The sequence below is a fragment of the Neolamprologus multifasciatus genome, chromosome 14 (assembly GCF_963576455.1).
Source record: "Neolamprologus multifasciatus chromosome 14, fNeoMul1.2, whole genome shotgun sequence".
Taxonomy (NCBI): Eukaryota; Metazoa; Chordata; class Actinopteri; order Cichliformes; family Cichlidae; genus Neolamprologus; species Neolamprologus multifasciatus.
Window position 1 is genome coordinate 18,080,774 of NC_140452.1, and position 21,684 is coordinate 18,102,457.

The 21,684-nt window shown below is 43.6% G+C and overlaps 1 protein-coding gene and 1 long non-coding RNA gene across 2 annotated transcripts in view; both read right to left on the reverse strand.

Moving 5' to 3' along the window:
• Window positions 1-21,684, reverse strand: part of LOC146503888 (alpha-actinin-4-like) — a gene marked incomplete at its 5' end in the record, with an annotated part of 62,101 nt that overhangs the window by 8,689 nt on the left and 31,728 nt on the right. The window contains 13 exons of the mRNA XM_085130539.1: window positions 425-533; window positions 1,343-1,493; window positions 1,580-1,727; window positions 1,973-2,077; window positions 2,852-2,977; window positions 3,085-3,177; window positions 4,487-4,572; window positions 7,907-7,988; window positions 8,146-8,224; window positions 9,018-9,105; window positions 10,532-10,618; window positions 14,128-14,247; window positions 14,694-14,808. Coding sequence (XP_084986665.1) covers window positions 425-533; window positions 1,343-1,493; window positions 1,580-1,727; window positions 1,973-2,077; window positions 2,852-2,977; window positions 3,085-3,177; window positions 4,487-4,572; window positions 7,907-7,988; window positions 8,146-8,224; window positions 9,018-9,105; window positions 10,532-10,618; window positions 14,128-14,247; window positions 14,694-14,808 — 1,389 coding nt within the window. The remainder of the gene's footprint in view (window positions 1-424; window positions 534-1,342; window positions 1,494-1,579; window positions 1,728-1,972; window positions 2,078-2,851; window positions 2,978-3,084; window positions 3,178-4,486; window positions 4,573-7,906; window positions 7,989-8,145; window positions 8,225-9,017; window positions 9,106-10,531; window positions 10,619-14,127; window positions 14,248-14,693; window positions 14,809-21,684) is intronic.
• Window positions 15,061-20,857, reverse strand: LOC146503889 (uncharacterized). Its single transcript, XR_014868662.1, has 2 exons — window positions 19,628-20,857; window positions 15,061-19,586 (listed from the first exon to the last, which is right to left on the reverse strand). It is a non-coding gene; the product is annotated as an uncharacterized LOC146503889 (long non-coding RNA).

The window sequence follows — 21,684 nt, forward strand, 5'->3', positions numbered from 1 at the left end:
TGATGAGATGGGGCAGTATGCTCTGTTCTCTTCTAATCAGACAAATAAGGCGATGACTTTCTGTGAACAATATTTTCTTATAACTCAGCAGTATAATGCATCACAAAACAATATCATTCATTCACAATAAATCAGCAGTCTAATGTAATGCAAATCAGTTTATCAAATGTAATAGTTATCACCTTCTTCTAATTCAGGAGAATAATGCAAACTAAAACTACATAATAATTCACAATCTTTAGTTAGGGTCTAACATGGCATAAAATAATATCATAATCCAACAGTCTGAACAACAGCTGGACGCTGTTAAAGATGTTCGCTTCCACAAAGCATCACTAAAGAGAAAGATGCACTTCACACTATCACGAATAACCACGATCCTTTTAAAGCTCAAAAGGTGCTGCACAAACAGGCTGAATCGTACCTCCAGTGACTCTTTGCGTTTGTGGGTGAGGGCTCCCAGGACGTCCCACTGATCGCAGATCTTCTGACAGCGAGCGTTGACACTGGCGGCATCGTAGTAGTCCAGTTCACTGGAAAAGGAAGAAAAGAAAAAAGGGTTTTCCCTTGTCGAGCACTTCTTATGATCAGATTCACTTTCAGACGCACTTCTTTCTGTTAATCGACACCATCTGACTGTGAGGTCAGATTTTGGACGTTAAGTGGGGAAAGTCTGAGTCTGTGTCGATCAAACCAAAGTGACCTGACAGAAGCCTCAAAGCTGCTTCTTCTGAAAAAATGCACAGACGTCTCCAAAGAACACCGGAGCTCTTCTTCACCACTTTGCTCTGTAGTTTTGTCCATTTCTGACTGAAATGTGAATTTAATGCAACTCTAGACGATGTTAAAGGAAGTTGTGAAAATAATGTGAGTGTTGGAAGAAAAAAGAAAGAACTGAAGTTAAAGTTGTTTGCCCCACGGGCGGTACATCTAAGAATTCAAATGAGAACAAAACGAATAATACTCCAATCAACTGTGAAAAATGATCTGCTGGAACAGATGATTACACAGCAGCAGCTTCGGGCAGCAGCACAAACCATCAGTACGTTTCCAAAATGAGACTTGTGCATATTTAGCAGCTTCATTACTCAGAATAAATGAACCCTGACGTGGAGACGAGAGCCATCGGGAGCTAGCAGCAAATGATGCTGTGTGTTTCACCTCACAGCGAGGCGCAGGTACTACGCTGACCACAAACCCGCGTGAAAGGAAAGAATTATCACAAACTATGAAGAATAGAGCTGCCCGACCTGCTTTGTGCGTTTGTGCATGAAAGAAGCCACGAGGAACATTCAGGAACCGATGCTAATGAAGTCAGAGATGTTAGCGGCTCCACTCTTACTTGAGCTCCTGCGCGATGGCGGCGATCTGCTCCACTCTGTCCTGGTGGGCGGCCAGGTCGCTCTCAAAGGCCTCGTGTTTCCGGAGCAGCGCCTTGACTTCTGACAGGGTGCACGTCTCATAGTCTTTCTGGGTAAGCATGGCCTCCTTACCTGCATGCACAAAAGCCTCGCTTATTCAGAGACAAGCATTCTGGCGTCGCGAAGACGTTTGCTTCACCGCGATGGAATTTACATACCGTCGGTCCAGGATTCATGGATGGCACACTTCTGGTGGAACTTGACGGCCAGATGCTCCAGTCTCTCCAGACGCCTGATCTCGCTGAGGATCCACTCCTCGTAACCTTTCTCTGCTCCTTCCAGATTGTGCCACGCTTTGTTGATGTCCTGAGAGCAAACAGCAAGAGTTACTGTAGAGTAGAAACTCCAAACACAGTAAAACATAAAACAAAAAAGTAAAACACAGTGTGAATGAGGTGGTGTGAAACTGCCGTAATATTTACAAAGGAACTTAAAGCTGGATTGTTTGTTAACAAACACAGAAAAGTAACTTAATACTGACTGTGTTAAATTCACTAAGCTATAAATTGTGTGGTGTAACTTTTCCCATTGACTGTGTGCGAGTTTCATACCGACACCATGCGTCCTTCTGACGGCATGAAGGCAGGTCTGTTGCTGAGTCTCAGTTTAGTCTGCAGAGTGTTGAAGCTGATCTCCAGCTGGCATTTCTCTTGGACCTGCAGACAGGAACATCTCAGTGTCACTGAACACATTCAGCACAGTGCTCTTATATGGTGATGACACGAGGACAGATACAAAAGTTCCAGCGATTAAGAGCATAAACTCTTCAAAATGTTAACTGACGTCAGAGCAAAGAAGCCGAAGAGCTGTTCATCTGTACAAGTTAAATGGACAAGACGACCCCTGCTGGTCACTGGAAAGAATGCAGGTTTAAAGAACCTGTGCATTTTCAGACTCAGACATAAAATCAGAGCATTATAAGCTAAATGTATAGAATAAGGTCTTGGGAAAAGGGCTCGTGCTGCCACGCAGTGTGAGATTAACACACTATAATAACTGGTTAATGTGAATACACAGTATACAACTCTGGCTCAATTTAAATGCTTATAGTAAAAGGCTGAAGAAGCTCTGTGCAGAGAGAGGTCAGAGTAACATGTGAGAAAATATTTGCAAAAACATTTTCCAGCAGACTCGGATCATTTCTCCTTGTTTCCTCTCCAGAGGGACACAATTATAACAAAAATGAACAAACACTGATGAACCTCAGTGGACCTCAGGGACACAAGCAACCACTCTGCAGAAGCTACACCATGAATAAGTTTTAAAAAAAAAAACAGATTTTAAATGTCAAGAAGAATAATATTATTTTGGAAGCAAACAAATATTGAACACTGAGTAAGATTAAACTTTCCACTACAAAGATTTGGGTTTGTGAGCCTTTTTTCTTTGTTTAGAAATGCTGAGAACAGTTCACGAGAGGTTTTCTATACCTTGGGTGGTTTGTGCACGCAGCGGTAGTCTCTGAAGTCCTCCTGTTTCACCTGCATGTCATTTACAGTCTTCTCTTGGGTTCGGTTCTCCAGCCAGGGGATGGTCCGACGGATCCACTCCAGGAGCTGGAGGCAGAGAGGACAGCGCGGTGAAAACAGGACAGACAAACGGGTCGTCCTCCTTTCTCTAAAGGCTGCCGTGCAAGTAAAAGATGGCATGTTTCGATACTCACATCACTGGCCAGTTTCTCGTAGTCCTCCATCATTTGCTCGTTCTCCTGGTTGACAGCCAGCACTTTGCAGATTCGATTTGCGGCTGTCTCAGCCTATTAGGAGGGAGAGTGATGAGTGGAGCTGGACATGACTGGATAAAACTCTGTCAGAGTCTAGTCTCTGAGCTCAAAGCTTCATAATAAAGTCACTAAACTGAGCTTAAAAATAAGTGTCTACCGCTGCTTATTAGTACCTCAGCCTGGCCTTTCATTGCAGCTGTGACAAACACATTTTTACTTTATTGTGCGCACACTCCACACGCAGGCAGTGAGGGAGGAATGTCGAGCCAAGTTTAGGCACGTGTTATTTAAAATAAGGCAAAAACTCCAATGTAGGTCAAACCAGGGCTTAATATGCCTGCTACAAACATGCTCCAGCTCTCGATGGTTAGTTCAATGTGCCAAAGTCATTCTGTGTGTATTTAAAACTTCATGCATCTCCCTTCAAAACCTGGGAATCAGTGCTTCTAGTTACAGTTCATGTAGCGCTGCAGTCCACGTCAGTGCGTCTGCCTAGGATATTACACTACTGTACCGCTGAAATATAAAACAGAATTTGATAAGCTGATTCAAGGTCATACCTACTGTACAACAAAACATCTGCATTTATGCTGCTCGTCCAATAAGCTTACAGGCTATGCTTTCACCAGAATATAAGACACAGGTCATATCATATAAAACATTTAGAATAGTTTGAAAAGTGTTAATAGCTGAAAAGAAACTTGAGACATCAGCTAATGTTTCCCACAGTAATGAATCCAGACTGGTCTGGTTTCTCTAAACCACATCAGCAGCATGACCACCGGCGGTTTGCCGCTTTCCCGGAGGAAGAATCCTCATCAATATAAAGTGTTTCATGCTCCAGCTGAGATATCCATAAATCTGTGCATGATCTCAGTGGAAAAGAAGAAATTTAATCGTCAAAATCACCCACAGAAGCATGCATGGAAAGCAATCAGTGCAGGTGACCGCCGAGTTTAAGTCCAGCCCATAAAGTCTGGAGCATTTTGAGGGAAACAGCTGATGTCCAAAGAGCTGAGACAGAAGCACCAAAAGTTCCCATCATGCTCCTGCTCCGTTTCCTGTTCTGCAGATAATATTTGACTGAATATGTACAAAACCATAAGTGCAGCTGAACTCTCCAACTGTTGGATCGAGCGAGGAGAAACGCAAAGCGGCTAAAACTTCCATCTAATAAACACTGGGCTGGAATTCCAGCAATTCCTGTGATTTCCCCTCTGGTCTTTTCACAAAAACTTTAAATAACAAATATGTTTCACCAACGATGTAAACTTTGGTGAATCTCAGGGTTTTTCTTCGCAGCGCTGAGTGTTAATGTGAGTCTGACGGGTGAGGAGCTCACCTTCTGTGCGCCAGAGAAGGCGTGATAGAAGCAGGAAACATAGGTCATTATGGCCTTCTCATCCGGCCTCAGCGTACCCACGATGTCTACGCATCACCCAGCAGAACAGAGGGAGAGAGAGAGACAGAGTGAAGCCAAAGCTACCCAAAGCTACACTTTGATTGCCCCCTGCAGGATGTGAGAGAAAGGTGAGTCAGGTGGGGGCGACGGTGAGCGCCCCCCTCGTTAGTGCCACAGCTTGGAGCGCCTCCTGTCACCAGGAAGAGAGGGCCACCAGAGGAGTCCTCTGGAAGGGAATCATGGGACACTGGAGCCACAAGTTCAAGTGTGGGACACAAACAGGCATGAACTGCTTAATCCAGTCACTCGAAGCGGTTCATTCACCATCTGATGGAGGTCACTGGGTTCACTCAGCAGGGCGATGATGTCAGCACGCTGACTGACTAATTCTTCTTCATCTTCAGAATTTTATTCTCGTACTCAACTACAGTGTCTTCATCAACTGCAGGTGGAAAAATATTCTCAAATAACCAAGTGAACAAAATGAGAACGCAGCACAGCAACTGGTGAATGAAAACGCTTCCTGTGAACTGGAGCAGGCGCGATTCGTGTGACATTGTTGAAGAAATTACGATGCTGGCGAGAGCAGTAAATGTGGACGTTTCAGAGTTTGTGTTTGGTACAAACGCAGCGGTCAGAGAGCTAACGCACATAACTCACGAGCTAAAAGCAAAACCTGAACTCGTGCCCATCTCTGCCACACACACACACACACACACACACACACCTACCTCGTGAGACTGCAGAGGAACAAACAAGTTCTGAATGAGCCAGAAAATTAATTAGAGGAAGACGAGCAAACAAGAGACGCATCGATTGGCTTCCTGTCACGGGCCCGGGGGGGAGGGGGGGTGAAGGAGGAGGAAAAACAAGAGGGTAACGAGAGGACGGGGACGAAGATGATTTAATAGAATTTATGACAGACCCACTATGGGATGAATCTTTATCATATTTGCTTGACTTTATCAGAGACAATTTGAAACCAAACTTTCTCCACAATAAGAGTTTTTACTTATAGATTTGTCTTGTGCACATTATGTTAAATGTCTAAATTTCACTTTGAGCTGCAGGAATTTCATTCTGGAATTTTGAATTTAGCAGTTCATGAAAGTGTACAGAGCAAAGTGGTTTCAGGTCTTTGTGTTTGTAAAGACTGAGCTCGTGAGCCTTCCACTAACATCTAAAGTTTATCGACTGACTAGCTCCTTTGATTTTTTGCACGTATATTTTTTTCTCGGTACATATCGTTCATTTCATTCTGCACATAATGCAGATTCTGTCTGTGTTATTCATTGTTATTAGTTCCTGCCTTTGTTTTAGCCCCGACTCTGCAGGACGGTACTCCAATTTTGCCGTACTATTGTACAGACGTGCTAAAGGTAAAGCAGAAAGTGATACGCATCTAAAGCTTTTCAAATAACAGTTCGATAAGGTCAACCTGCAGTGCCAGATGGGCCAAAAAGCCCGAAAGCTGCTCTAAAAAGGAGGAACTCCATCATTTAACGGGGCGGGTTCACTTCTTTGCATGTAATGTTCTCTGAATATTAGGAAGTGACAGTTTTTCAGGCCAAATCTTAACAATAGCAGCCAACATGAACAGGAACTACCTTTTCTTCCTACATATACATGGAAAAAATAAATCTGCAAACAGTTATAATGCTCAACAAATAAGAATGAAGTTGTGCTTCTGCATTTAGACGCTTTGTGGATGTAAAAGTTCGGTCTAACTTCCTCCCAACAGTGAAAAACTGCCAAAAGCAGGCTGATGTTAAATATGTTTAAATTTGGTATAAGAGAAGATGTTGCATAGATCCTAATATGCTTTAAGTATGCTTCAACTCAGTGAATACACAGCTCAGATTAAAGCAACGTAGCTGGTGCATAACTGAATATTCTCATTTTGAGTTTGGGTTTCATTTTTGCTCTGAGGCTGAGGGAACTGTTCCCTCTGGATGTGTGGAGAAAGTGTTTGGATCATGGACAGAGTGGCAGAAGAAAATGAACCCTGATGAACCTCAGTGTGATACATGCTAAAAAGCTAACAGGGTCTCCTTTAAGAGGAAGTGAAAGCAGTGAGATTATCTGTCTCTGAGGAGAGCGCCTCAGACCTGGATGCTTTTAGTGGTGGGAGAAAACCGAAACGTCCTGACGGTGATCGTTCATTTCAGCATTTTGTTTGCTGGCCTTGTTCTTTTGTTTTCTGGAAGGACTCTATTTTAAAGGATGGGGACTTCCACATGTTGAATCAGAGGTTTCTGTTCATTTTGTTTTGATTTTTATTTTTTTTCAACCACAACTGTTCAAAAATGTAAAAATATCCATGGGAAATGTTCCATCTGACAGATTTTAGCTAAAAATAAAACTAAATAACGCAGCTTTAGTCCACAAACTCATTTCTGTACGGCAAACATTTACCGCTTTCACCAGCATGCTAATGTTTAAATCGTTTGCGTGTTTGTGTCCCCACAAATCCAGCGTCCTGGCTGTCGAGACAAAGCGTGGCCATGCTGGACAGGAAGCAGCACCTTGTTAGTAAAAGGAGGTTAAAGGTTGACGTTGGCTCAGAGGGTACCTTCTGTGCTCCAGAGAAGGCATGGTAGAAACTGGACACATAAGTCATTATGGCTTTCTCATCTGGACGAGCAGTGTTCACAATGTCTACAAGTCGGGGGAAGACCATGGTTATGAAGACGCACACATACAGGCAAGACACAGGACAAGTGATTACACAATTACAACAAGACGCACACACAAACTCATTTAACGAGCTGCTGTAGCTGCCAACAGCCAGACATGCAAACACAACAAATACAACGACACACACACACTTAGACACACACAGCTCAGGTACAGTTAATACACAACTTGGATTTTTTCCTATAGAGTTTGAAGCAAAAAGAAAAAGTGGCATCCTGTGAAGGAAACGTGGATGTTCAACATGGTCACACATACAGATGAACACAGGAGGAGCAGCAACGTCGATCCTGAAGATGCCTCGCGTGTCCCGTCACCAAGAACCCGAACACAATTTGGAGATCGGGGCACATTTACATGCACACAACGCGGCGACAAACCCCGTGCAGGTCACCGTGGAGCTACAGTCACATGTACGTGCTGCAAAGACGGACTCCCAGGAAAAGTAAACTCATATTTGATGTTACAGTCTGGTCAGAAATGACAAACTGTGTCATTGTTTTAAAAAAAGAACACCTGGATAATAGTTCACTTTTTTCACACCACTTCCACATCTTACGTTATGAACAGTCACTTTGTTCTGTGCACGTAAACAAGCCCGTGATGTTTTAACACACACAGTGACAGATCCAGCAGAGACGCGCAGATCAACAGCAGACTTATTACCTTCTGCGTCCAACATCTTGGGGATGTCCAGGTGCTTCTCAGCCACCTCAAAGGCGTTGTTCAGGTTGGTTACAGGATCATCCTAAACAGCAAATCACAGACGGCAAACAAGCCAGTGAGTCGCTTCAGGCATGTGTAACGCAACTTAACAACAGATATGAAAGCATTTCGATTCACCGTGTTTGACGCAAAAAAATGTGAAATATTTGAAGAGAGTGGAGGAGTGTGAAGCTGTTCACCTTTCTGAGGCTGTCGTAGTCGATGAGATCAGGTCTGTGTCTGTGGATCAGAGCGTTGAAGGCAAGACCGTCCTTCCAGCTGTTGGAGAGAAAAGACAAGTTCGGGGTGAGGGTGGAGGCGACACTCACACATTTGCTGCATTACAAGTCGACATTATCGGCGCCGTTAACAAAAACTGTCCCGATCTGCCACCGGGACCAAGATCCACATCTCCACTGTGACTCTGACTGATCTGAAAGTAAATGAGCTTTTTTCCTACTCTAATTCTTTTCAAGCTGAATTTGGGTGAAAGATGGTTTGATTGATTATATCTGGACGTGTTGCATGTAATACATCATCATCAGCTGCTTCTGAATTCCTTCTCACACTTTTTCAGAAAATAATCACATTTGTCTATTTACAGCACTGATAAGATGCTCTGTTGTGCCATGTTGCACTCCCTCCATCAGGGGGCGCCCTTTCTACACAACAGCAGCAGATTTGAGGTTTCATGTAAGCGTTGAACACCTGAGCTGAATCCAGAAAGGTTCAGGGAAGTATCTGCGTGCTGCTGTGTGTGCGCCAACTCAACTTTTATGCTGAGTTTAAGAAACTCTCAGATCAGTATTTTTCATATAAAGGGAAAAAAAACAAAAAAAACAACAAAAAAAAAAAAAAAACACTGGACAGCTGCTCACATACCACACTTAACCACAAACACATTTCATCAGTGCCACTGGAGAGTTTCGCTGTATCCGCAGGATTCCTCAACTGGATTCTCTCAAGGTTTTGTTGGTCTTTACAACACAATATTACTGTGTGTGAACTGCTTTCATCGGAAAATAGAAGCCTTTAAAAACGAGTCCAACTTAAAGCCCTGTGTGTACGTTACCTAATGTGGAAGTTCTGCACATTGACATTCTTGTAGGGAGCCGTCTTCCTCTGGCACCACAAGAGTAGACCCTCTTTGGCAGAGGTCTCTGCAGAGAGAACGTTCAGGAGAGGAGGAGACAGGAGACGTGATCAGTCGGAGCATCACATTCATTCAGCTGCATTAACCATTTGAGTCGATTAGCCTTGTGCAGCAGACCAAGAAATACCCGACTGGCCTCGGTGCTCATGAGCAGAATTGAAAATATGAGGATGTTTGTGTTTGCTTTAGGTTCCTCCACAAACACCGACAAAATATCCGCCGCTAATATGGAGAATTACTCCAATGACTTATAGCAGCCCACGCCCACCGCAGCTAATTCAACTCAGACTCTTTTAATTAGCCTGCAGAGTCAGTTGTGCTCAGAGAGGAGAAATGAACCTCACCTCCACATTTATCAACGCAAAGCTAACGCACACGTTAATGCACAAATGAGTCATCGGCTGGTTTTACTGTCAGAAAGTTCATCAGGACAGATGTGGGCTGTTCTGTCGACTCTGTGGGACTAAACTCGAATAATTAACTCATCAATATTTAAACTATTTACTTCTAAACCTGCTCTGATAACATGTAAACCATTAAACAGCACATAACCAGGCAGAGTTATAACTGTGCTGCTAGCAATATGTAGTTTAACGTGATCGGTCTTGTTTCAGGCACACCTGTTTCATCTTGGCTTTACTTCATCACGCGCGTGTGTGTGTGCTTGCACTTCCTACATGCATATCAAGCCTGTACATCTGTAACTGCAGCAACCTTCAGGGCTTAAAAACGAAGCCAGTGCAGAAGTGCCAGAATCTGCAGTTCCTCTAACTTTAGGTCGGCTCTGAAAGCGAGTCGATCCCCACAGACTCCCATGATGCTCGAGTCCAGCCATGAAAATAACATTTTTACAGCCTGCTACAAAAACACTTCTGTGCTCTTTAGCTCAATCCCCCCCTAAAAACAGATGCACAGCGGGTGAATTTTTAAACTGCTCGTTCTTCAAGTGTTTCTATTGTAATAAAGCTCTGAGTCACAGGTGAATGCCAACAAAGGAGCCACTACCTGAGGCTAGGCCTCAGCCTTGCCAATGAAGTCCCTAAATTAGAGCTCTGGAACCTGATTTTGGATGTTGGTGCCTTTCTGAGAATTAAAACAATGAAATTATCTTGTAAATATAAACTGCTGCAGGTTTACTGTACTCAGGCTGTCCAAGATGTCGGTGCTCTTCTTATTTGTAGGTAACTTGTAGCCTCAGTTGTCAGTTATCTGCATTTCTGGCTGCAGCCACAAGAAAGTGCATCTTTTCTACGTGGTCTATAAAAGTCTGCTGCAGGTGTTTGTCAGTTAGCTGGCCTGAAAAACCTGGCTGGGAGCTGAACTTTAGAGAGTTTGATTTTTTTGGTTTTTATTTAAGTGATGAACAAAAAAACGGAGAAAGAAGAGAGCGAGGTGCGACAGTTTTCATGGATATGAATAACAGGAAGCTGCACCTTCTACAGAGATGTCCTGGATGGCGAAGCGGAGGATGATGGTCCAGATCATTCCCAGGGTCATCTTGGCGTTTCCATCCACGATTTCTATGACACACAGACACACACACACAACTTAATCAATCACTGTTTCTTTGTTACACCCCCAGAACCGTAGTTCTTGTCTATCACTGCTGTTTTTACAATCCTACATCTGCTGTTCCGTTTAATAATGCCAGCACACCCACTCACAACTACGATTAATGTGTAACGGCTGCTGAGTCTCTGCTAATTCCAGGGAAAGTGTGATGCTCGAACAAAGATTTCTTTCATAAAAATGAGTGAAATCTGGGGAAAGATGACTTTTTACTGGCAAAGGCACATAATGACTGTTTAACGTGTCGTGCCGGTTAAATGGGGAGGATTAAATCGATGAGGAGGGCAGATTATGTGAGTATTGTGTGGATAATTTAACATCAGAACTTCATCTAACAAATAAATTCATTGTTAATGTGAATAAATGTAAATCGGAGCATCGGAACTGGACTCTACGGTTTTCAGAGTTTGGCCGGTGGCCGGTGACCGATGACGGTTACGTTAATGAGCAGATTCTTTGTTCTCAGACATTCTTGGAGGTTTTATCAGTCCTGTCATGCTTTCTCACAGACACACACTCAACTTGGAATTTGTGCTTTTATTGTAGGTTCACATTCTTTGTGGTTAATTTCGTATCCACCTTCAGCTTTCAGCAGATTTAAATAGTAAATTACAATTAAAGCTATGAGGCTCCGCCTTTTCCCTTCTTACAATAAACTTTAAAGGCGTATTCACACCTGCACTTCAGGTTCAGGTAAATCACACTTGGCTGGTTGTGATTCATTTGGCTGCTCGGGTGCAAAACAAACAGCGGAGGAGAGGGCATCAGTCCGATCCTGGTGTGAACAGGGACGCGAGGCGCACTCAGAGTTTCAGCTAATCTTGTAGCAGCAGCAGCTAGCTAGAAAATGACGTGCTTCAAGTTTAAAACCCTGGGAAACAACATTTCCATTTGAAGAATCTGACCAGGGAAAGTGTGCAATGAGCATCCTGACGGAGGGTTTTTCCCTCTTCCATCTGCTACGTTTGCATTTTCCTCTCAGTTTCCAGCCGACGACCTTTAACGGGCTGCTGCTTTCACAGAAGGCCGGAGTGTGTTTACAGCGCGCAGTGTGCGCGCCATACTTTGTGTTCAGTGGTCACCAGTATCAGCAGCGTCATGCTACAGGAATGTCATGGTTACTCTGATAGTAGGAGAAAGGTCAACGTCCTGCAGCCGACACACACACACACACACACACTCAGTTGTCATAGTTGTCCACCTCTACACCGCCCTCAGTCAGCAGGATGAAGATCGGTTTAACAGACATGCATCTTACCAGAGTTTCTCCCTCTTAGCAGAAGTTCTATCAGCAGAAGCTTAACGATGAAACATCTCATTAGAAAAGCGTGTAAAGGAATCAGGGTCCATGTGACATGTAGGAAATGAGAAGGAGCTGACACAATGCAGTGTGTGTGAAGTGACCCTGTCGTGTTATTGTGCCGACACTCACAACTTCAGCTGTGAACTGAAGCATGTTTTCAGCACTTTGTGGAATTAGCATTTGGGGGGAAACACATGACCACTGAAGTCAGCCTTCAAGCCCCTCCCCCAGTTTAGCAGACCAAACAACTGCCAGGTGGTGTCACCAAGATGGCTGCTGAGTGGAAAGACCTGCTTCTGCGAGGACTTGGTAAAAGTGTCTCTGCGCATCAAATCAATTGCATGTGAAAGTTCACACCTGACCACGTCACCAGTGACTTAAATGTAGGGCTGGGTATCGTCACTGATTTCTAGAATCGATTCAATTCCGATTCACAGGGTCCCGAATCGATTCGATCCACGATTCGATTTAATTCGATTCGATTCGATTTAATTCGATTCGATTCACTTTGATTTGAATCTGGGAAATTTTGACAGTCAGAAATAATATAATTCAGATCAGTACATTTACATATTTTTGTATCTATAAAAAGGAAGCTGACACACCAGGACTTTATCAAAGGTGTGAGCATCACAGCAGAGGCCTTTGTGTCAAAGTAGCTGAGGATAAAACAGAAAAACATGAAGGAGATTTTCCTGTTCTGGGATTTTATAAAAATTTTCTGCAGTAGATCAAAAACGAAAGAAAACCATTAATCAACACATGAACATTACCTCTGAAGTTACAGCGGTTTTATTAGAGACAAGGCTGAGCGTTTTGCATTTTGCATAATTTTAAAAAGTTTAAATTTGTTCGGTATTGAACGGCAGAAATTAGGTTTTATTTTCGGAAGTATATAAAACGAGCGCTGTAAACAACGGTAGACTTGTGCGTAACAAGCAAGCGAATAATGCAGAAAACAGTACAGAGAGAGAGAGGGAGAGAGAGCACGCAAGAGAGCGAGCATGCGAGAGAGAGCTGTGCATCGTGGTCTAAGCAAAACAATAAAAGTCAGAGTGAATTCATGACGTTGTTTATGTGAAGCCTAGTTTGGATCTTCTTTTGCTGCTGGTTCAGTCAATATTGTTTGGAGAGAGATAAAACTAACAGCTTTAGAATCAGCGCATAAAGGGCGTGAGCACAAAGCGCGGACCGCCGACAGATCAGAATCAGCGCGCTGTCGGCTTTCAGCCCCGACTGTGAGAAAGGCAACATCTCACTGATTCTGATCCGCGGTTGGGCTGTGTGTTTAAGTCTTTGTGCAGAATCCATGTTCCTGCTCTCATTTACTGTCTTAGCTGTTTGGTGGTTGTTGAAATTTTGTGAGATTTCACCAGAGATTCTGGCATTTCGGGCAAAATAAATTTATATTAAAAAATCGATTCAGGATTTTAATGAATCGATTTTACGTTATCCAAGCCAGAATCGATTTTAATCGATAAATCGATTATAAAAACCCACCCCTACTTAAATGTCTTATCAGGGAAGTTATGGAGAGCCAGGAGTGACAAAATGAATTAACTAAATACACTTAAATACACCATTAAATAATTAATTAAATGCTCGTTCATTTCATTTAAAATAAATAAATATATATATATATATATATATATATATATATAATTTTTATTTATTTAAATTCATATTTAATTCATTTTGGCCCTCCTTAGAAAATACAGTGTCTTTAAATAAATACAACTCAACTCTTTGGATTGAGGGAAATTTTGGAGCGTGACCACCAACAAACCGTACCTACACTTCATAGTCTGAGCCCTGTTTGTCCGGAGCCTCCTGACACTGTTGCATACCACAGCACAGTGAGCACAGCTTTGATAGAAAATAATGAAAAAAGGAAAATCTGCGTCTACATTAAGAGGCCTTATTCGTTTTAACGTCTTCCTGCTTTGAATCGCTTTCACTCACATTACAGCTGCAATTAGTGGCTCCCATTTAAGGACCATTAATGAGCCGAAGCTCACCACTAAGTACAAAATCACCACGAATGTTCCCTTTCAGCCACGCTTTCAAACATTTAAGCGAACCGCTCCGATTAGATCTGCAGTTAGTGAGAGTTTTGACTTCACACTCGTGCCGGCAGTAACGTGAATGAAGGCTTACCCTCTGCTCCAATAGACACCAGCTTGACTCCCTTGCTGGCGATGAAGTCCAGGGCTTTGTTTACATTGTTGATCTTGTGGACCCTCATCTTGCCTCTTTCAGGTTTGGGTAACCGTTCACCTGCAAACACACAGGAACAGAGAAAAGAGCCACTTAGCTGAGGTTGAGCATGTTTCCACGGCAACATTCAGGGAGGTTTAAGTTACAGCAGTTTTCCCTCAAAACTGGAGTGAGTTTGAAAAGGAAGCCACATCTGAGCCCAAACGTCATTAGTGAATGACAGCAGCGCTAACACAAACAGCTCCACTGCTACAAACCCTGCTGTGTCTTTAAATGCCTGCGATTAATACTGATGTCGGAAACTGGGCGACGACACCCCGGAGATGCTGTGCATCGTCAACATCTGAAAATATTTTTCCCTCTCATCGAGACCCACAAGTTTTTCTGCGGCTTCTGTGTGACTCACTCCAGAAACACTTCGTTATTGCAGACGTTTAATTAAAAACTTGTACACCCGCCCTAATTTTCTGACGACTCCGGCTCTCTGAGGTCAGACGGTGACTCACCGGAGATGACCTCGAGCAGCAGCATGAGTTTGAGCCCATCCCTGAAGTCCTCCTCGATGTTTTCGATCTGCGTGCCGGCCTTCCGCAGGTGGGAGTTGCACCACGCCGTGAACGTCTGCGCAAAAGCAAAGGAGAAAAAAAAAAAAGACAATTGGGGTTATTTGCAGCCCGGGTCAAAATATTTGTGTAGCTTTTATGATAATAAACCACTTTGAATAGTGAATGAAAGAAAATGAAATTCAATGGGCAGGAAGGGAGGTCAGGGAGACACTTTGATAAGACAGGAAGTGCAGGGAGAAACACGATGTGAAAGTTTAACTACATGTCACACACGAAAATGTGGAGTTGGCATTTCAGTAGCAAAACACTTCAAACAAAATTTTGTCACGTCACTCTCCAAACATCCCAATTGCAGCACACCATCAGACTGTCTAACACACTTGGATGCATTCATTTGTTACATGACTCATTATGCAAGTTGGGGAAAGTGCGTAAAAATGCCAAGAGACTAAAATCCATGGAGGTCGAGCATGCACACTTTCAGCAATGGTGCAAGCAGAGATTGAGGTCAGTATTTTTTGTTATTGTTCAAAACAGAAAAACTGTAATTTATGTACTTGAGAGATTAAAGTTTTAAGCAACGTGAAAGCTCTGGAGATGAAATGTAGGTGTAGCTTCACGAGGAACAGTCCAGTAGGAGAAGTGACGATGACTTTCCAGCAGGAAGGGTTTGAAAATAAAGACATAAGGTAAAACAAAAGGAAGCACAGCAACAAGCTGTATGTTAGTGCTGAATAAAATTTAACAATAAAAATAACTGAATCCAGCTTAAAGTGGACCCATCTCCGCTGCAGTCCACAGGAACAGGCCTCACTTAACTCATACTGACTCATACCTTCTTCTGATTGGCTGACACATGCAAACAGCAGGTTTTTTAAAGTGGGTGGAGCTTCTATGCTCACAGTCAGAGTTGTGTGCCCACATGACCTACATGTTATCCCCCTTTACCAAGTAAGAGCCAAGACAGGCCATGTTTAGTATGAGCACACATCAGTCTAGCAGTGTTTATATCTATGTGCACGATCATTAAAATGGCAAGTGCTCGTTAAATGAGAAATATTGGGAAGTTTATTTTTGTAATAGGCTGAAAATGTCCCAAGGCTCAGAGAGATAACTGGTGCACATGTTTGTTTAAAAACTAAATAACCAGTCTAATCCAAGTATGTGCATCAGCGCACTTGGAAGGAAGCACAAAATGTAAACTAAGACTCAAACGGGACACACAACAGACACAACTTTGATAACTTCCCAGCTTTAAAAAGGGACTTGTGCTCATTTCCAGTATGTCTGTGTTTTCAGCCTTGTGTATGTCTACAGTAGCTTTGCATGATTCACAAACTCATTCTGATTTGTCTCAGACCATCTTGCACTCTTTCTGAAATGAGCTGTTAAGCTCCTCTCCTCTGAGGAGCCAGCTTACTTCTGATTGGCTGCCCCTCGTACAAAGAGGGTTTAAACATCAGCTCACAAGGATTACGTCAACAAATAGAGATATCAATTTTCAATCTTTGGTCATATTTAATGAGCCTCCACCAGAGTTAACAGTTTATATTTTAAAGTCCACTTCACCCACCCACACTTCCGTTACTCCACGTCTCCTGAGCTGTGTGTTCATAAACATTATGACAGGGTGCTGCTCGCCGCCCTGCCCCTTTCCCCGCTATCCCACTGTGGATACTGGCACAAAGCACCCATTGAGCCTCTTGGATAATGGCACCCTTCAGCCCCCCGTACACTCCCTCAGCCCGCTCCCTCTGCCTCTCCCTGACCCTCCCCCAGACTGCCCGATACCAACCCCCTCCACCCGACACACACAATTACACAGAATGAGGCCGAGGACAGAGAGGAAGGAGGAGGAGGAGGAGATACATTTCACATAAACAAATGACATACAAACAAGGTTGGTGGGCAGGAGGGGGAAGAGTGACAAAAGACAATGCCCTCGCTAACACACAATGCAGGAGGAAGTGGCACTGCAACGACAGGAAGTTACAGCTCGGTTTAACACAGAGCAGACAATCAGAGCGAAGATGCATTCATCACTGGACACGGCTGTCAGCTGTCACCAAGACGCCGCACCGGAGCCACGACGCCGGCAAACTGTCGTCGTCCAAACATATCAACAGTTTACTCCTTTTCTGATCTTTCTCTGCAACAGCTTTTGAGAGTGTATTTCACCTCGCGCTCACTCAACGTTTCACAGTTTGAAAATACTTTACACAATGCGCCTTGCAAAGCCCATTTCCCATCATTCATACAGGGCTGATGTCTGGCATTCCTTACAGAGTCCAAGTGGTGCACACAACATCTACAAGCGCACACCTGCGCTTTGCAAAGTAAAAGAAAGTAAAAGAAAAAAAGAAAAAAAAAGGAGAGTCTCCATTTTCAGCCATTTCTACAAACGTATTATTCAGTCCACTTTAAACTTAACAAATGTACTTCTGGGCACCCGAGTAAGTGCAGTGCCGTGTTTGAGGCCACATTCAGGCTACGAGCCGTTCTCTCTGCTCCACTCTGTAAAGTTACTGTAAAGTTGACTGAAACTAAACCAAATCCAAGTGTAGAGAAAAAATACACTTTTAAACCAAAACTAAAACTAGACTTTAGAAATAACAGAAATCGAGCTGCTGTGCATGTGTCGTGTGATGGTCTGAGACGTGTTTGTACTGAAATAACTGCTCTATGTTCTCACTGCGGACAAACAGCACCTATAATAGCAGTGAAAAGGTATATGAAAGCAATACTGAAATGAGTTTGTACTAAAAAGAAACCAGGAAACCCATAAAAGACACTATATGATCTTTCTCAGTTCTAAATTTAAAATAACTAATTAAAAACACCAAACCCACACACGTCTGATTGGCTGATTCTGTGAGGACGTTTTACATGAATGTATTCTCTATTCTCAGTGCCTCAACGAAACCCGAATCTGAGCCTAAACTGAGCTCAAAACCTGAAACAGTTTTCTGAAAGAAGTTGAAAATAATAAAAAAATAAGAGCTGTACAAAAAGTTCAGACGTTTCTAAAGGTCATGACTGTCTAATGAGTTTCTCAAACACATCTGGGCATGCTGATGTTTCATTTGTTTTAATCGGCTTTGGTTGCCTGTTACAGATGACTTCCGTCTCTAGTTTGGATGAGTGAGTTGAGAAACGGTAACCCGGGACGTTTGATTCTCGTTTTTCATTGGTTAGCATGTGTGAGATGCACCTGGGCAGGTGGAGAAAAATGGCGTCTGTGTTGAAACAAACTGAAAGGCAGTGTTGGTCTTCTCCTCTATATATATACACACTAAAAAAATAAAATAAAAGAGCTCCATTGACAGTAAAGCCTATTTTGCTGATGTCATCATGCTTGTGACAGCAATCACTCTACTGGCAAAGTAGCATTTGTGGCCTTCCTCCAGGGTCAAAGGTCAGACCTCAACCAAGCATTGAAGGACTCTTCATCTGAATTTAAAACAGCCCTTCAGGCTAGTCCATCAGGCTGTTGCGTGTCTGTCATAGTTCAGTTTGTGTTTTGTTTTTTATAGTGGACACACAAAGCCTGCCTCTGCCCGAGGCCCTTCACTGACAGCAAGGAGTGGAGCTGCTGAGAGGATCTTACAGGCCAATGTGAACCACGCTGAGAGGACACTATGCAAGAAAAAGCAGCTACGAGAGCTTTGCCGTCCATTCACCAGCAGGCTGATGAAAGTCCACTGAACCTAACCAGACATGTATCGTCTAACTCTTGGATGACATTTAAATGAGCGTTTAAAATGCAAAATGTCAAAAGCGGCTTGCACATTTGCGTCTTTTATCCCCACAGTTCGGTGTCTTTCATGCCAGCGGAGCTGGGTGTAGTGTACTTGTAGGACTGGCTAAATTTAAAGGTAACAGAGTGCCAGCGAAGCCTGTTAAACCTGTCCACATGTTGCCACACACAGCAGATCAGATCAGAGGATTTCTGACCTGAGCCGAGGACACGGATAACCAGCTGACCGCCATGCAGGTCTGAGGTGAGTAATGCTGGATCTCCGTGGTAAGACTGTTTACTTTTAAAGGCATGAGGGCTCTTATCCTCTACCATCTATTACATAACTTTAGCAGTATGTGTTGGCTTACTGCCACTCTCACCTTTACATGTTACCAGAGTAACAGAACTATGAAACTATGTAACAATATAGATTTTTCTTCGTCCCATTTATTCCGCATTTTAGCCCAGAAACAAAAATATCCGTTAGTGAGTGTTACCATCAGTCGTTTATCCTTCTACCACACCATCTTTAATGAACGGTAACTTCCTTATTCATTTAATTAAAACTGATGGGACATTGCAGACAAATACTGTCATCAGCTGTAGGGATTCATCAACCCCACTGAGTCGCCACTCTATTTTTCCTGAACCAACAACTCCAGTGTCTGATTTTGGTGTGTGTGTGTGTGTGTGTGTGTGTGTGTGTGTGTGTGTGTGTGTGTGTGTGTGTGTGTGTGTGTGTGTGTGTGTGTGTGCGCAGCCGAGTCATCAGTGTAACCCTCAACAGTCTCTCATGTGCGAGGCTACAGGGTCAGAGGACAAAGCAGAAATTCATGCATGTGAGGCAAGTGAAAGCATGCAAGCTGTGCACAGTGATGCTGTCCATCACCCTCGTTTACATGCACCACTCCTTGGACAGGAATGTTTTTAAGAGACCAGAATTCAATATCCATCTACATCACCTACACACACAAAAATTCCAGTTTTGCTGCCGACTTCAACTCAACTTCAAGCGTTGCACACACACACGCAGCAATTATCTCCACACCCTTTTTCTAATGAATGTGCAACTTTCTGACTACATACCTACATACCTTTCTGACTACATACAACACACACACACACACACACACACACACCCCATCAGTCTAGTACCTGCTGAGGTCTCATGATTCATGTATTTCACATCTCACACTCTCATGATTAAGACACCTCCTCTCGAAACACACACACAGTTTATAAATATACACGGGGAGCCTATGCAGAGGTGGTGAAACCACACACACTCCATGTCAGTTAGATTTTCTCACACCCTCCTCCTGTACCGGCAGCAGTCAGCGAGTAAAACAGGCTTCCAGCCGGGCAGGCTCGGACATGCAGTGAGGTGAGCTCGGAGGAGGAAACGGAGCTGTTTGGTGGCAGAAACGCTGAACTGATGTGCACGACTGTTACGTCTAGAGCCAAGCATGCGTTGAAGTGTGAGGCTCAAACATCAACAGATAGTTCTTTGCTTTCCGTGACTTCACAGATAATTTTACACCTTTTGTAGCAGCGGCGTTCACCTGCTGCACAAATCTATGCCCAAAATCAAAAATCACTATTATTTAACTCACTGCTTTAATACAATACAAATCAACTTTTTAAATTAAAAAGGGGCTGAATTAAAACCTGCTAAAGCCCGGGGAAGGTTTGGACTTCTAAGCCTGCGTTTGCAACCTCAAAGTCAAATAAATAATAATAATAATTATTATTATTAGAATAATTCTCGTTTTAGTATGGATGGAGGCCAAAATTGTAACTAAATGTAATTGCTCATTACTCATTTTTGCATCAACAGCTCTGTTCATTAAAACACTGAAAAGAGGAAATGAAAAAAAAAAGCCAGCACGAGTTGGAGAGATGAGAAAGTGACTCAGCAGTACAGCGATCAGCTGTGTCAGCGTGAGAAGCGCTAAAATATCGCATGCTGTTGCATCTGGTTTGCAAAGATAGTTAAGGTAAAGATGCTCTTCCTTATTTTCTGAGTCATATATAAACTGCAACAACTGCAGATCTGAAATATGGAGCAAAGATTTAAGTAATGGGGGTCGGCGTATGTACGAGTATCCTCGTGAACCACAAGCTCCGGCTTCAGGCTGCTCTAGATGTTTTTCTTCCAAACCGTTCAGCTCATCTCAGGCGGCGGCTGAACCGAGGGGCTGCACAAAGGCCCAGTGTGAGACAAACGGCGCTTATTTTTTAACTGCGAATCATGCAAAGTACTCCAGCAGAGTCCAAGAATAAAAATAAAGAGAAACGAGCAGAATAGGTCCACTTTAAAGGGGTAATATGTGGACCTGCTGACAGGAGGTACGACCTCAAGGAACTTGGACGGCCCATAGAAGTCTGGACCGGCTGTACCAGACTCTGCCGGGCCAAAACCATGCTGGCCTGGCCCTGTGAATAAAGCTCAGTAACTAGTCTGGCCTGGCCTGACACGAGGCCTCCTATTCTTAGATGCACACCAATTAAAAAAGGGCTGTGGCGTGTGACACAGCAGTGCTGCTACTGCTGCACAACTTCCTCCACTTTGTCCGTGTGACAGTTTGCTCTGTGTGTGAACAATCTGAATGTACATGTTTATTCTGTCAACACATACGGACCAAAAACAACAAAGCCTTCATTTAAGAACATCAGGACAGCCGTGCTGCAGTCAGAGTGGGAAACTGTGCCGTCCCACAGGAGCCACGGTCGGAGGAACCTGGGAGTGTTCCTAGTTTGAGAACTAAGACGAGTGAGAAGGAGGAACCAGCCTGAAGCTAAACGAGTGAACAGCTGTTTGCAGATCAACACTTTCCTGAGGCTGATAGAAACATTCAGACAACTGGCAGCATCTCCGACTGTGAAACAACAAACGATAAAGATCAAGTGGGATGCAGTGCCAAAGCCAGGCGTAACGCTTCTACAGGCAGAAGGAAAGCCGGCCGAGATGCTCCCAAATACGCGCGGTCATCGGACTTCTGCTAATCGTGACAGCAAAGCAGAGAAAGAACAGAAGGATGGCGGAGCGGAGCCCTGCTGCAGAGGTTCCTCCAGTCTCATTATCCTCTCAAGTCTGGACAGGTGATCATTAACATGTGTGTGCACACACACAAACACACACAGACTGAGGCAGCCTCCCTCGTGCGCTGACAGGTAGTCAGTAATGTACGG